At 44.7% G+C, this 17007-nt stretch overlaps 1 protein-coding gene across 1 annotated transcript in view; it reads left to right on the top strand.

Moving 5' to 3' along the window:
- Positions 1-14126: 14126 nt before the first annotated feature.
- The window catches only part of layna (layilin a), a 6838-nt gene continuing 3957 nt past the window's right edge, over positions 14127-17007 (top strand). Inside the window, exons 1-7 of the mRNA XM_072374434.1 lie at positions 14127-14266; positions 14374-14394; positions 14532-14829; positions 15395-15578; positions 16191-16209; positions 16304-16363; positions 16443-16539. Of these exons, the coding sequence (XP_072230535.1) occupies positions 14191-14266; positions 14374-14394; positions 14532-14829; positions 15395-15578; positions 16191-16209; positions 16304-16363; positions 16443-16539 (755 nt within the window). The 5' untranslated portion in view covers positions 14127-14190. The remainder of the gene's footprint in view (positions 14267-14373; positions 14395-14531; positions 14830-15394; positions 15579-16190; positions 16210-16303; positions 16364-16442; positions 16540-17007) is intronic.

Genomic DNA, 17007 nt, shown 5'->3' with positions numbered 1-17007 from the left:
CGTGCTAAAGAGGTGAGGTATGGAGAGAATAATGTGATATTCAGCTAGTATCTGAAGGTTTTTGATTGTCATCCCATGTCTCTCCAGCCTCTGAGCTCCACCTGCTGTGTTCAAAGACCCAACTTTAGAGGAAAGGCGGCCTGATCAGGTCCCAAACGCTGGGCTGCAGTCAGAGAATAGGTTTATAAATGCCATGAAAGCGATTTCTGAAGAGTTAAAGAGCATGAATGATGTGACACAAGCTGCTCGTTAAAGCAACCGGGATAAAAAATCATGCCAAGTGTGACCTTACTGTCACAGTCTGCCCTTTCAGTCTAAGTTTTATCGGTCACAGCTTATGTTTAATCATGGTTTCAGTTATGTTTCAGTTATGTTCTGGTCCTGTTTTTCCCTGTTTTTCCCTGTTTTTCCCACCTCGGTTCACTCACCTCACCTGGCTCATTGTTCACAGCTGCTCCTCCTTCACTGATCCCTCCCTCCACAGTATTTAGCCTCCTGGTTTCCTTTCAGTCACTGCAGAATCCTTACCATCCCTTCATGCTTCCACGGAAACGATAAGTTTGATTGCCAGCCTCATAGCCTGTTTAATATAGCCATAACCATAGTGTTTTTTCATGTTAAGTATTTTTGATAAACCTTTTGTTCCTGCTCCCCGTTTTTGTAAATAAACCTTTTGATTTTGGAAAAGAACTGCATCTGGGTCCTACCTCTCCGAACCGTGACACTTACAGTATTTATTTAATATATCAGCGTATTTAGAGCAGAATGAGAGAAGAGCAGCCGTCAATATGACCAGTGATCATGATCAGTCCCAGACGATAAAAGCAGAAACATCTCAAGAGTAATAAATAAACGGGATGCAGCTCCCTGATCAGGCTGATCCTTCTCATTTGTGAGGAGGAAACTGTGAAGTGATGCATCTCTTGGGGCTTCTCCAAAACCCCGTATAAAAGGAATGACATATATTACTTATAGCCCTTAAAAGGTTTCATCAAAATGCTTTTATGGCCGCTGAGCTCTGCTGATAGAGCTGTCCGGCTCCCTCTGGGTCAGTGACTCAGGCCCGTTTCCAGCTCTGCGGACACGCTGGCCGCCATCCAGAGTCAGATCATTCAAACTGGATTTAGCGGAGAGTTATTCTTCTGTGTGTAATTAAGTTTTCTTCTTCTCTTTCTGGCTTTCAGATCAACGTCAGCTGAAATTGTCGGCTGCTGTGTTTTTACAGCCCTGACAGAAACAAGGCTGTTACATTAAAAATGATTTGCTGTGGCCACAGCCAGTTAAAGGCTTCAGATCATTTCATTTTACCACAGAACAATCCACATCTGGATCAATAAAAGTGTAAACACAGCGGATCTCTTTGCTGATGCATGTTGGCTGCAGCATTAGTTGGGAATCACCTCTCATCTCCTGTGATGAACAGGCTTCCCATAAGGACATTCATCTGGTTTCCCTTCAGCTAACCGCGGGAAAGGGAGGAGGTCTGAGAAAAAGAGGCAGAAGAAGACAGAGGAGGGGCAAGTGGGGGGGTCTTAATTGAATAAAACCCTCTTCAGGTCTCAGATGCAGCGCAGGAAACAGCTGGGACTTTAAACCAGGGTCTCCCTGCTCCATCTTTTCTTTCTTTTTCACAGAGAGCAGCAGTAATGTCCATATTTCTCACCCCTCCTTCAGGTTAAACCAAGCTGAACCCCTGCTTTGACTGGAAATATTCTCCCTAAACTGATTAGTTTAGTTAATTTAGTTCAGGGCAGAATCCCTGCTGTTTAAACTCCGGCTCACCTGTCTCTCTGCAAGCCCTAAATAAATCTTATGGGCCTTCATTTCAGAAATTGCTGCCATTAAGAACCGCACGCAGACACTTTTCTCCTTTTTTTGAGCACTGAAAGAAGATTGCTGCAGCTGGAACTATGAAACCGATGCTCATTCAGCTGTTTTATCTCGTTGAAATCAAATAAATCACACATATGACACAATATTGTTTCATCTAACAGCCGAACGTTTTGGTTTTGCAAAATAAACTTGTAATTAATCCCAATTTTCTCTTTTTCAGCTCAAGCACAGGAAGAAAAATCATGGAATCATCGACCAAAAAAAGACGAATTAGCACTTTGCCACATCTTCTCTGGTCTTTTTGAACTCAACTCATTTAATAAATGTCTTCCGGCCATTATTGCCTTTAAAGCCGTGCTCGTGATCTTTCTGAAGTGCACCCTCCTCTGTCTGCCTGAAACTGCCCGGAGGCTGAGTTCAGCAGAAGCAGAGTTAGCTCCTCGTGGCTAACGACGGATAATTCGCTCCATTGTTCCATCATGTCTGATTTGCTTGGCTCTGTTGGTAAAGACGCTGATGTGCAGGTTTAAAATCCATCGTTCTCCCTCTGCTTTGTGTGAGAAAACTGTTTAGATTGATTCTTATAATAAACCCAATTAAACACTCGTATTCTCGGAACGTTAAAACCACATCTGTGTCACGTTATTCATCAGAAGTCGGCTTTTAAGTCCTCACCTCAGGTCCGTTTCACGCTAAAATGGAAGTAAGTTCTTCTCAGGTAAAATTCCTTGTCAGCTTTAGCAAATTTCACAACAAAATCTTAAAATATGAGCTTTTAAAATGTTCTCTTGCAAAACTCGGCCCTGTAACATGTATAAAACGAATTATGCTGCATGTGGATTGATTTCACACAGATTAAAATCCTTCAAAAGGGTAAATCTGTTGGACTGTTGGATGCAGGCGTGTGATCCGCTCCTCGGTGCAGCCATCAGCTGGAGAGAATCTGCTGATGTAGACGTGTCAGATGATGCTGGAGCCAGGTCTGATACCAGGGGAGCGATGGCCGCCTCAGAGCAGATCTGCAGTTTAACAGTTCTAGATGTTTCAGTTCTAACTGGTCTCCTAACTGGTTTCCTAACTGGTTTCCTAACTGGTCTCCTAACTGGTTTCCTAACTGGTTTCCTAACTGGTCTCCTAACTGGTTTCCTAACTGGTTTCCTAACTGGTCTCCTAACTGGTCTCCTAACTGGTCTCCTAACTGGTCTCCTAACTGGTTTCCTAACTGGTCTCCTAACTGGTCTCCTAACTGGTTTCCTAACTGGTTTCCTAACTGGTCTCCTAACTGGTCTCCTAACTGGTCTCCTAACTGGTTTCCTAACTGGTCTCCTAACTGGTTTCCTAACTGGTCTCCTAACTGGTCTCCTAACTGGTCTCCTAACTGGTCTCCTAACTGGTCTAACTGGTTTCCTAACTGGTCTCCTAACTGGACTCCTAACTGGTCTCCTAACTGGTCTCCTAACTGGTCTCCTAACTGGTTTCCTAACTGGTCTCCTAACTGGTCTCCTAACGGGTTTCCTAACTGGTTTCCTAACTGCTCTCCTAACTGGTCTCCTAACTGGTCTCCTAACTGGTCTAACTGGTTTCCTAACTGGTCTCCTAACTGGACTCCTAACTGGTCTCCTAACTGGTCTCCTAACTGGTTTCCTAACTGGTCTCCTAACTGGTCTCCTAACGGGTTTCCTAACTGGTTTCCTAACTGCTCTCCTAACTGGTCTCCTAACTGGTTTCCTAACTGGTCTCCTAACTGGTTTCCTAACTGGTTTCCTAACTGGTCTCCTAACTGGTTTCCTAACTGGTCTCCTAACTGGTCTCCTAACTGGTCTCCTAACTGGTTTCCTAACTGGTCTCCTAACTGGTCTCCTAACTGGTCTCCTAACTGGTCTAACTGGTTTCCTAACTGGTCTCCTAACTGGACTCCTAACTGGTCTCCTAACTGGTCTCCTAACTGGTCTCCTAACTGGTTTCCTAACTGGTCTCCTAACTGGTCTCCTAACGGGTTTCCTAACTGGTTTCCTAACTGGTCTCCTAACTGGTCTCCTAACGGGTCTCCTAACTGGTCTCCTAACTGGTTTCCTAACTGGTTTCCTAACTGGTCTCCTAACTGGTCTCCTAACTGGTTTCCTAACTGGTCTCCTAACTGGTTTCCTAACTGGTCTCCTAACTGGTCTCCTAACTGGTCTCCTAACTGGTTTCCTAACTGGTCTCCTAACTGGTCTCCTAACTGGTTTCCTAACTGGTCTCCTAACTGGTCTCCTAACTGGTTTCCTAACGGGTCTCCTAACTGGTCTCCTAACTGGTTTCCTAACTGGTCTCCTAACTGGTCTCCTAACTGGTTTCCTAACTGGTCTCCTAACTGGTCTCCTAACTGGTTTCCTAACTGCTCTCCTAACTGCTCTCCTAACTGCTCTCCTAACTGGTCTCCTAACTGGTTTCCTAACTGGTTTCCTAACTGGTCTCCTAACTGGTCTCCTAACTGGTTTCCTAACTGGTCTCCTAACTGCTCTCCTAACTTGTCTCCTAACTGGTTTCCTAACTGGTCTCCTAACTGGTCTCCTAACTGCTCTCCTAACTGGTTTCCTAACTGGTCTCCTAACTGGTCTCCTAACTGCTCTCCTAACTGGTTTCCTAACTGGTTTCCTAACTGCTCTCCTAACTGGTTTCCTAACTGCTCTCCTAACTGCTCTCCTAACGGGTCTCCTAACTGGTTTCCTAACTGGTCTCCTAACTGGTCTCCTAACTGCTCTCCTAACTGGTTTCCTAACTGGTTTCCTAACTGCTCTCCTAACTGGTTTCCTAACTGCTCTCCTAACTGCTCTCCTAACGGGTCTCCTAACTGGTCTCCTAACTGGTCTCCTAACTGGTTTCCTAACTGGTCTCCTAACTGGTTTCCTAACTGGTCTCCAGCCTGTGAAACCTCTGCAGATGGTCCAGAACGCGGCGGTGCGTCTGGTCTTGGATCAGCCTAAAAGAACACAAGAGGAGAGTTTTAAGAATCACCGTCACGTCTTCCTTCTCTGTGCAAATGGTAATTTGGACCTTAATAAAATAATAAAGTGGACCTTTGGGAGTTGGGGTTGAAGTGTAGCGACACCTCAGTGAATCAGGAAGGCAAGCAGGGATTCTGCAGAGAGGAAACAGAGATAACCCTGAAGAAGATGCAAAGCCAAAGGATGTTTGATCCAAAAAACAGGCTTCATGAAACAGGCAGGATGGACGGTGGAAGCCTTTTGAGGCAGAGACCAAAGCTTGTGGAAAACAGTGATCTGTTCAGGTGAAACAGACAAGCATCCTGCTGTGGGGGCGCTTTTCATTCCTTCAGAATTGAAGGATTGATTGATAAATGGAAACAAATCCTCGTGAAAGAGCCCGTCTGTCGGTGGCCACTAACCAGCAGAAACCTTCCAGCTTGAAGGAGCCAGAGCAGTTTTGGCTTGAGGGACGGGCAACAATCCATGTGCCAAACTTAATAAGATATACCTCAGAATAATTGCTGCTGGAACTGGTATAAAAGCGGACACAAGGCATGCTGAGTAGATTAAATGATACTTGTAGGGCAACAAAATATGCCGAAATGCCAAATGAGGTGAAAACTTTTGCAAAGCACTGTAAGAATAAACTCTCACTTGATTAAAACTTGCCTAAGATGTAAAGCAGCCCTCATCATTACATAATGTTTCCCATTCTCTTCTAAAAGCGAGATCAACTGCCACAGGAGTCTCTCACATGCACTGTGCTGAGCTTGCAAAGAGTCAGCAACATTGTGCCTGGACCAGCGTTAGCATAGAGTTGCTCTGCAGACTGTGGGCTCAGTTTAGGGGTGTAAGGATTCACATGGGGGTGCAGCTGCAGAGGTCTGTCGATGGCTGCTGGCAACGACTTTGCTGACTTGTTAAAAAATGTGATATACTGCAGTTAGTTGGCTTTATTTAGACATTTAATCAATCACTCGGTGCAATAAAATGACAGGTTAGCGCTCCGAGGAAGTCAGTTTTATCAGGGGTCAGAAATATGATTTAAATGTGGAAAAATTCACGAGTGTTTTCTGCCCAAATGGTTTGTCTGAATAATGCATCAAGCTTTATAGTTAATTCAAGGCGTCTTTAGAAGCACGTTCGACACACTCCACACACAACACGTGCACATCTACTCTAATCCGGTTTGGCTGGAGCACAACGCTGAAGTGCAAATCATAATCTTGACTTTTATTTCTCGTGGGGGTCGTTTGGCTTGTTCTGGGAATACTTTATGCTAATAAATGGATGAAAAAACAACCATAAGCAGTTTGAAATGTGTTGCATTAGCAAAGTATTTCACAGCCGTTACACGAGTTTACATGTGTTTGCAAAGATGTGTTACGGCTCCACAGGTTTCATTCAGCGTGCTGAAAAGCTATGAAATCCTCTTTTTCTCCTCTGATATACTTAAAGTTGTCAACAATGCTGAGTTTATGTCACAGTTTATCATCACCTCCAACTTAACCTCCCAAAAACTGAGCTGCTGGTCTTCCAGCCAAACCAACCAAACACCACAGCATCTGCATCCAAACTGAATCTCTGGCTCCATCAAAGGTTGCTAGAAACTTGGGTGTCATGATTGGTGACCAACTAACCTTCAAAGATCCCGTTACCTCGGTTACTCGTTCATGACGCTTTGTATTACTAAACATAAGAAAGATCAGACCATACCTGACCCAACATGCCCCCCAGCTCCTGGTGCAGGCCATGGTCATCTCCCACCTTCACTACTGCAACGCTCTCCTAACTGGTCTCCTAACTGGTCTCCTAACTGGTCTCCTAACTGCTCTCCTAGCTGGTCTCCTAACTGGTTTCCTAACTGCTCTCCTAACTGGTCTCCTAGCTGGTCTCCTAACTGGTCTCCTAACTGGTTTCCTAACTGCTCTCCTAACTGGTCTCCTAACTGGTCTTCTAACTGGTTTCCTAACTGGTTTCCTAACTGGTTTCCTAACTGGTCTCCTAACTGGTTTCCTAACTGGTCTCCTAACTGGTCTCCTAACTGGTTTCCTAACTGGTCTCCTAACTGGTCTCCTAACTGGTTTCCTAACTGGTCTCCTAACTGGTTTCCTAACTGGTCTCCTAACTGGTCTCCTAACTGGTCTCCTAACTGGTCTCCTAACTGGTCTCCTAACTGGTCTCCTAACTGGTTTCCTAACTGGTCTCCTAAATGGTCTCCTAACTGGTTTCCTAACTGGTCTCCTAACTGGTTTCCTAGCTGGTCTCCTAACTGCTCTCCTAACTGGTCTCCTAACTGGTTTCCTAACTGGTCTCCTAACTGGTCTCCTAACTGGTTTCCTAACTGCTCTCCTAACTGGTCTCCAGCCTGTGAAACCTCTGCAGATGGTCCAGAACGCGGCGGTGCGTCTGGTCTTGGATCAGCCTAAAAGAACACGCCCCCCCCCTGTTCATTGAGCTCCTCTGGCTGCCCTTAGCCGCCCGCATCAGATTCAAGTCCCTGATGTTAGCTACAAAGAGCTTAATGGAGCGGCTCCATCTCCTTGAATGCTCTTGCAAAGGCTTCTGTCCCAACTGGGTCCCTCCGTTGGTCCCAGGATTGTCGTCTAGCAGCTCCTACACCACGCCTAAGACAATCCAAACTCTGTTCATGTGTCGTCCCACGATGGTGGAATGACCTACCGAGCGCTACCAGAACAGGGGCGTCCCTGTCTATCTTCAAGAAGCTCCTGAAAACCCAGCTCTTCAGAGAGCATCTCCTATCCCAGCACTTACCTTGTACTTCCCTCCCCCCTCTATCTCTGCACTTTATCTTTCTGCACTTCCTTCTATGCCTGCACCCTATCTCTACTCCGACCTAACATGTCTCTTGCACAGATAAATGTTTCTAGATTCTCTGAATCTTTTGATGACATGATGTACTGTAGATGATGGAATATTACCAGTATAAATCAGCTGTGCACCAGTATTAATCAGCTGTGCACCAGTATTAATCAGCACCAAAAGCTTCTGCTTGTACGGTCTCGTGCACTGCAGATCCTGTTGGCACGTTGGGCAAATTTACAACGTAAAACACGCAGTGAAACTAAATGCTGCATCTTTGCAGCATTTAGGCAAATGTGGCACAAATAAGAGCCTTAAAAGAGAAGTTTAATAATTCTGAGTCACAGCAGACAGTTTACTAAAGTAAGTAGAGCTTTACTGTATGTCCAGCAACGCCCCTGCGGTTAGGGTTAGGGATGTTTTCCACCTATGAAACAAACTAAGATGCGACTCAAACCCTGATGTGGAACACGGAACCGGAAGCAAACACAACAGAACACACGAGGGTCAAGATCTACAAAGTATAACGGGACGCAGAGTCACTGAGGTGCAAAAAGCACGCTATAACAAGACATGAGAAACTAAGATAGACCTTTTTTTTATTTTAAAAACACGGCGTTTCTGCTCTGCAGGTGGTTCCAACGCGGGCGGTTCCCCTGCACCCACCGTGGCCCAAATAAAGAATACGCTCTGCATGGACCATGCTGATGGATCCAGAGAGGAATATCTTGGTGAGTTTCAGTTCTGAGTCGTGCAGTTTTTCACTGATAAACCGGATTTCATCACTCAGTCATGTCAGCATTTCTGGTTTAATCCCAGTTTTACGCGTTAAGCTATTGGTCTGTTGCCACTTGGGTTGAACTCTTTGATGCCGACCTGCTGCCCCCCCATCAGGAACCAGAGGCCATTACTTCAGACTGAAATATGATCGTTTTACATGAAAGCTTTGATTAAATACTTGTTAGTTTGAGTCTGTCCCCTGTTTGTTGCTTTATGAGCTTTTTTATGTGTTAGTCGTGGTAATGTGTGAAGTTTGCATGTCTGGGTTATCTTCCACTGTCCAAACACATGCATGTTAGGTGATTCTGCTGACCGTGGGGGTGAATGTGAGCATATATGGTTGTCTGTCTCTGTCTGTATCAGGCTGGCAGCCTGTGGGGGGGGGGTGCACTCTGCCTCTCGCGCAGTGGTGGCAGCGACAGGCTCCAGCTCCCCCAGGCAACCCTGAATTGGATAAAGTGGAAAATAGATGGATTGGCAGTAGCTTTCATTATCAATAAAGCAGCACAAGGGAGATATATGAGCATATCTGCAGGCCGGCTTGTTTTTTGTTTCCTAAAGTACTTGAGAGGAAAGCAGAACCATCTCTCTTGATTTTGTTTGACACCACTAATGTAACAGGGATGGACCGATATGATCCAGCATCCCTCTGGGCCACATAATGTAGTTTGATGAAATGCAATCGGCTAAAGGCACCGAACCTCAAACAGATTGTAAAGTTTAGTTTAAGCTTGGAGCCTATAGTGACACAACCATGAAAGTATCTGCATCTGTGAACGTGGGCAGAATGAATGTGTTGTTTCTAATCTTTGGACTTTTTTACGCAGATGAAAGTGAGGCCTTCACAGAGAATATGAAACCCCAAACGACAAAGAAAGCAAGCCGAAAATATCTCCGTGGTTTGTTTTTTACCTGGATATATTTGGGCCGGAATGATACTGGAATCGGCTACAATCTGTCTGACATGGGCCTCAAATTATCGGAATATTATAATATTATAATTTTCTATCAAACGTCCCGTCATTCCGACACTTTTTCCTGCTGTGGTCGGAATTACGTCATTTTTTAAATTTTTTTTAAACATCCCACCATTCCGACAATTCCTTTAACAGCCTGTTAAAGCCTGAAGAGTCTGAAACATGTTAGATTAAGCAGAAACACGGTGTCGGTGCTGTATCACAGCAGCTGGAGCGCAGCGCTCCACGGAGCCGTCTTTTGCAGGCTGGCGTCATTTTCAACATTAATAAGTGAAATTACAGACATCAGTGGCAGCTCACCTGTGTCGGATGTCCTCGTGCTGCAAATAAAACCATTTTCATATAACAATACCCAAAACGTATTATTATTTTCTTCATTAGTTTATTGGTTTTAAATCAATAAGTGAACAGTGTCTGTCGCTCCTTTCTGTGTAATAAACTATTTGAATATCATTCATTTGCTTTTGGACACCTAGATGCCAGCTGTTACCCGCAGATTTATAGTGAAATAGTAACAGCACAACTTTTATGGATGGATCCTGAGTGCCATCATCTTTTATTCTTATTTTAAAAATCTGAAATAAGCCACCTGACCCTCCCCTCTGACTGTGGATTTCACCCTTAAATCATCATTCAGTATCAGTTTAATATCATTCAAACACCACAGGCTTTGAAGAATAAAGGGTGGGGAGCTTTAATTACGCTTTTAAAGACTGCATCACATCTGTATAAGTCTTAAAACATATGACTGCTATCTGTTGAGTAACGCACATATTCCTTATAGCCTCGTCGGAATAGCGGTTGCCGATTCCCACTGGAATCCATCCCAGTAATCAAAACCTTCTCTTATAATTAGAATTTCATGAAAAACCTTCAGTCTCTCCCATATCATCAGCTGTAAAAACACGGCTGGCTGTAAACTGTGTTGTGCTGCAGTGTGTTAAACTTTAAGAGGAAAACTATCAAATATTTCTATTTATCCTTTCAAATTTAAGGGTGAATCGCTAAGGAAAAGTCTCTCTTTGTGACACCTTCGTTTGTCTTGACTGCTGCTCACTGCCTCCAAGCTGGTGACTTATACCAGAGGATGAAAACGGATCTGAAGGTAATAATTAGTATTTTTATTTAACTCTTATCTTTACTCACATAGAAATATAGAATTATAATGATGATATACCGTTTTAGCCCTTGAATAAGTGTTGAACACCTGAAAGTTTCTTCTTTTACAGTCAAAAAAGACGAATCTTTGGCAACAGATTAAGTGAAAACTTTCTATGAATTTCATAGAAAATGGATGCAGAAGAAGCTTTTCGCCTAATTTCGCTGCCTTTCTATCCGAGGCTCCAAAACATTCCCCACTGCGGCTTCTGATCAATGGTTTCATCAGTATTTACAACAAAATAAAAAGTAACTGAATGCAAAAAAATATTTTGAAAGTTTCACCTGATGAGATCAGACACGGGTCAAAACTCAGCAAAAAACAACTGGAAAACTAGGTTATGATGTCATAGTCGCGTCACAGTTCACGGTGGGGGGGTGGAGCTGGTGCAAATGAGGTTAAACATACATCCATCGGGTTGTTTCCGTGGATATTTTGCTCTGTGGATTGTCCGGATTTACAAGAGAAACCAGTGTAAAAGAGTTAGTTTTTCTTTGTAATATCAGCAAACTTCTCATCCACAAAACAACATTTCAGTTATTCTTCATCAATAATGGTTGAATCAACACATTTATGCTGAAAAAGGGACATTTTATGAATGAATCCTTGAGGCATAGACTGAGCTGGGATTTATTTCGAGGTGATTACAGGCTTAAAGACTAAATGTCCCAGCAGATAAGAACCAAACCTGCTGATTTCACTGCAGAAACTTAGAATCTGACTGCTGGGACAGGCCTCCAGCCCCCCCACGGCCCGACTGACGGGTTGAGCGGGTATAGAAGATGGAAAGTTAGAATCTGTGTGCAGCATTTCGTGTTTGAATCGGAATGATGACTTCTAAAAGTCCACATGTGTCCGGTTCAGAAGCAGCTAATAGAAGACATTGATTGGTTGTTTCTGACACGTCATTAACTCTGGGCTGAGATGTCGGCTTAAAGAATTACTTCAGCCCTTAAAAGGTTTCATCAAAATGCTTTTCTGGCCGCTGAGCTCTGCTGATGGAGCGGTCCGGCTCCCTCTGGGTCAGTGACTCAGGCCCGTTTCCAGCTCTGAGCAAACGTGCGCAGTGCGGAGACGCTGGCCGCGTGCCAGAGTCAGAGCATTCAAACTGGATTTAGCGGAGTTAGGTCATTTTTGGGGGGTGTAATTAAGTTTTCTCTTTCTCTTCTTGGCTTTAAAATGCAAATCAGCTGAATTTCTCAGGATTTTTACAGCTCTGACAGAAACAGGGTCATTAAATTTAACAGGATTTGTTGTGGCTCGTCTCATTTTGCCACATTTATATGAATAAAAATGTAAACACAGCAGGCCTGATGCAGTGGGGATTGTTCTGCATTAAGTCTGAACCACCTCTCTTTGCATGTGGGGGGGGCTCTGTGATGAACTGGTTTAACTGGGGACATTCATCTGGTTTCTGTTTAACTAATTGGGAGAAAGGGAGGAGGTCAGGGAGATGAGAAAAGGAGGCAGAGACAGAAGAAGACAGACTATGTGAGAGGGGGGGGGCAAATGGGAGAGGCTTAATTGAATGAAACCCTCTTCAGGTCTCAGACGCTGCAAACAAGGAGGAAATCTAGACCCAGGTCCATTCCTTATTGAATCCCCCCTGAGGACTCCCTCCTCTATTACTCAGAGCATCATTAGAGCTCCAATGCCTCTTACCCCTCCTTCAATTTAACCAAGCTGGACCCCAGCTTTGACTGGAAATATTCTGGCTAAACTGATTAGTGGAGTTTGCATAGAGCAGCAGAAGGACTGTGATTACCAGGAGAGTCTGGCTGCCTCCGCCCTCAGCAGCATATCCCTGATGAAGCATCCTGCTGCTTAAACTGCCGCTGATCTGTCTCTCTGCGAGCCCTAAATCAACCTTATGGGCTATTTCAGAAATTGCTGCCACTAAGAACTGCACGCACACACTTTTTCTCCTCTTTTCAGCTCTCAAAAGAGGATGGCATGCACCGAATCTTTGGTGTGTGCTGCTACATGCTGTTAGCCCGGTTTTTTCATTGGAAGCTCAAGAACAAGCTGGAGAAATCGTTCATTAAAAAAGTATTTATTAGTGGTCACATAGTAAAGTATATTGCAGCTGGACTCGGAGTGCCAGAGCAGGAAATCCGTCAGGCCGAGCCCCGATATCCAGAAACATTTCATATTTATATTCAGCTTTATCTCACAGAGGTTGGATTCACACTTGTCAGAGTATAATTGGCCAGTTTTTAGTGGCCTGATCAGGCCAGCTGCTGTCCTTGCTGTGTTCTTTGGATGTGATAAACTGTTTTAGGCTCGAATCTAATGTACCAGACCTATCTGCCCTAATACAGATGTTTTAGCTTCTAAGGTCTTGGACCATTTAAGGTCATCAGTATGAGCAGAGTGGAAAAGTACCAGCTAGGAACATAGCTTATTTAGGAAAATACAGAATATGAATTTATAATGTCTAAGATCAAAGCCAATTATAACATGCAGTAGATGGAAACCTTTTCTGCTTTAAAAATGTTCATTTTTATCATTTTCTCCGGTCTATTTTGGTTAAAAGATGCACAAGCACACAGTTAGCTTAGCTTAGCTCAAAGACTGAACTCAGGGAGCACCAACAAGCCTGGCTCTTGCCGGTAATTGCAAAATAATCAGAGAATCCCACACAGACACAATCTTTGCTCAAGTAGACTTGCATAAACTCAGATAAAGATGTAGATAAAGGGTTCCTGCAGCTGTTCAGTACAAAGCTAACTAGACCCACCAACTTCAGACAGTTCCCTAATATGAGGCCATGGATGAGGAACTTCTGGTTAACTCAGTTACCGTAGTTTCTGGCTCTTTTGTCACAGAGATTAAAATAAAGACGCTGGGTCTGTTTAGTTATTATCAGCTTATGTCAGGGAGCAGAAAATAAAATAGAAGTAGCAGCAGAAAATCAGTCTTAAAAGGACGTTTCGTTTAAAGTCTCATTGATTGGAGGCGGGCGGGGCTTGATTATAGGACGGTGAGGTCATGTTTGACCACAGTAACGAAGAAATAAACCGTAATAAATAAAGCCTGACAATAAGAAACGCTGGAGTTTAGAGAGTTAAAGGCATTTCCATCCTTCCCCAAAGTCCACATTGATGCAGAGCTTGTGAAGGAGCTCGTTCCCCGTCTTGGATTCAGCAGCTTTACAATAAGTGAGAATGCAGCTGGGGAGACGGGACAGAAAATGCTCTACGGTACCCTTTATCGGGTTAGAAGGGATCATTTTCATGTATCACTATTGTAATGTTGATCCCAAAAAGCACGAGCAATAAAAGACGGAGTGAAATCTGCCTCTTGTCAGCGTTTACGATGAGATGCACTTGCATGATTAGATGTCTTCCGATCGATGCAGCCTCCTCTCCCAATCATTAAGACTGCTCTTAACAGATTACAGCCCCCTCCCAAACACACCCAGCCCTTTTCCTCCTTCCCCTGCTCCTCCTCCCGGACACACACCCTCTCTTTTGACCAGACAGACCGGGACACTTGCCTCTGAGGCACATCCTTATTTTCCCCTTGAATTTGAAGCTTTTTTTCAAGCATTTTCTCACACATCTTCTGGTTCAGTTCATCTGGGGTGACGTCCCGACCGATGAGTGGACAGCAGAATGAAAAAGACTAAGGTTGATAACTAACAAAGATGGACCTACTGGCTCTTCTTTGTCACCTCCTGCTTTTATGCTTTGATCCATCTGCAGCCAGAAGCCTCATTACAGGTAAGTTACATCCAAATACACACAGAAGAGTTAAAAAACCCTCGACTCAGCTGTGGATCCATCTTTCCCCACATCCCGACTCTACCCTGGACCTTTGGCTTTTGAAGCAGACATATTTGAAGCCAGAGGTATGCAACCAACTCCTGAATTGGTAAAAATTCCCATAATTTCCACAGACGTCTTGTAACAAGAGTTCGAACGCGAGTTATTTGGCGACTGCTTTTAGGAACACGAGGGAAACTTTGCCACCTGTGTGTGTGTTCAGGCCAACGCGTGTGCAGGGCCGGAAGAGGGAGGCCGTGCTACAAGTTGGCCTATTTCTCCGAGCTCCGGCGGAAGCTGAACTTCGCCCAGGCAGAGCTCGCCTGCAGACGAGATGGAGGCCAGCTGCTGAGCATCGAGTCTGCCTCAGAGCAGAAGCTCGTAGAGCAGCTCATCACGGAGCTCCGCCCAACGGACGGAGACTTCTGGATCGGGCTCCGACGTAACCATGGAGACGAGGACAACATCTCCGACTGCTCCTCTCAGTACTACTGGCTGGACGGCAGCAAGTCTTCCTTTAGGTGGGGGCTAATTGTTCATTTTTCTCTGGATTGGGTTGAAGTTTAAGCTGAAAACCCAGAGAAAGCCCAATGATAATTTACAGCTAAACGGCTGTTGCTTCAGAACTTTTTTTTGCTTGCAGGGCAGATTTCTGCGTGATGCTGAAAGTCACTGCTCACAGAGTTAGTTAAACCTGTGAAAAGTTGAGTAAAACACAACAGCTCCACCTTAAACTCTGCTTCTACAAAGCTTTTACATTTAGGTGTGATCATCCTGAAGGTATTCATCTACCTTTGGGTTTTTATTCAGGCACCTCCCCCAACAATGACCTTAATCTGGTTGCAGGAACGTGACATCAGGTTCCAGATTTGTCATTTGGGTAGAAAAATGTTCTTTGCAAAACACAGCAGCAGCTTTGTGGTTGAAACTCACTGAAAAAATCACTGAAATTATCAAATTTAGTCAAACTTCAACTGTTCGTAAAGAACTTTACGATCCAAATCTTCACAGAATCCCTTTTCCAGCTAAGAAAATGCAGGTTTCTGTTCATTCTAAGGCAGCTCTGTGCTCACCTTTGTGTCCCAGGAAGTGGCACTGGGACGAGCCGTCCTGTGGCTACGAGGTGTGTGTGGTGATGTACCACCAGCCGTCCGCCCCCGCCGGACTCGGAGGGCTCTACATGTTTCAGTGGAACGACGACAACTGTGAAACCAAAAACAACTTCATCTGCAAATACACCGCAGGTACCGCTACATGCTTCTGTTTCTGTGTTTATCAGACGCTTTTATCCAAAGAGACTTACAAATGAAGATATAACAGCTTTATAAAAAGCTAACAATAAACTCCATAGAAGGAACCCAGGAGTCCGACTCTGTCAGAGGGGACAGAGTAGAGATAGGGTGCAGGCATAGAAGGAAGAGCAGAAAGATAAAGTGCAGAGATAGAGGGGGGAGGGAAGTACAAGGTAAGTGCTGGGATAGGAGATGCTCTCTGAAGAGCTGGGTTTTCAGGAGCTTCTTGAAGATAGACAGGGACGCCCCTGTTCTGGTAGCGCTCGGTAGGTCATTCCACCATCGTGGGACGACACATGAACAGAGTTTGGATTGTCTTAGGCGTGGTGTAGGAGCTGCTAGACGGCAATCCTGGGACCAACGGAGGGACCCAGTTGGGACAGAAGCCTTTGCAGGAGCATTCAAGTAGATGGAGCCGCTCCATTAAGCTCTTTGTAGCTAACATCAGGGACTTGAATCTGATGCTAAGGGCAGCCAGAGGAGCTCAATGAACAGAGGGGGGGCGTGTTCTTTTAGGGCAGCCAGCTACATGCTGGTTGTCCGTTCTTTGAAAGTGTTTAAACATGGCTGACCGATGCCTTTTCCTGCAGAACCGGAGCCGACCCGCTCGTCCAACAGCACCCAAACAGGTAAAACAGCTGATTTAACACTGATGTGAGGACCTGTTCAAGTCTCTGAGCATCATGAGTGACGTTTGTTGCAGATGTTTCCCCTTCTCCGGCGCTCCCGTTGGATCCAAAGGACCAGAATCAGGACAGAACAGGTCAAGCTGACACATGATGTATTCTGTGCCGAGCCTTCACCACAGTCATGTGCATCTGAAACATCTGTGTGTCTTACAGTGGTGAACCTGGTTTACGTCATCATTCCCACCATCCCACTCATCCTGCTGCTGCTGACAGCGATGGGCGTCTGCTGCTTCAAGCTGCTGGTCAGACGGTGAGGATCCAAAAGGAATGTGGATACTGCCAAAGATGAGACACATTTGCTGTTGTAAAAACCTTTTAAAAGGACTATATATGAGCTACTTTTCTAATTAATCCTCAGATGAACAACACTTCCTGTTATTAACGTACCAAAACCAGGTTGTAAAACTCCTTCTTTACTCTGTTGCTTCAGTGCACGAAGGTTCCTTTCAGCGTAAGAAAAGACTTTGACTGGACTCTGGTTCCTGTCTTTTTCAGCCGTTCTGCTGCAGATGAGTTCATGGTTAACGGTAATTCCAGAAGTCTTTTCAGAGAGAAGCGGCTTTCTCCTGCAACCCTTCCAAACAAGCCTTTATAACTGCTCTGCTGTGAACGTTAGCATTTATGTTTCTGTATTTAGCTTTTATCCAAAGGCAGGTAGGGTAAGGGGGTCTTATCTAAGGACCCCTACTGGAGGTCGTACCTTTAATGCAGGGGATTT

This window comes from Leuresthes tenuis, unplaced genomic scaffold (assembly GCF_036924035.1).
Source record: "Leuresthes tenuis unplaced genomic scaffold, fLeuTen1.0.hap1 SCAF_21, whole genome shotgun sequence".
NCBI classification, from domain to species: Eukaryota; Metazoa; Chordata; class Actinopteri; order Atheriniformes; family Atherinopsidae; genus Leuresthes; species Leuresthes tenuis.
This window is presented reverse-complemented; position numbering and strand designations above follow the sequence as displayed.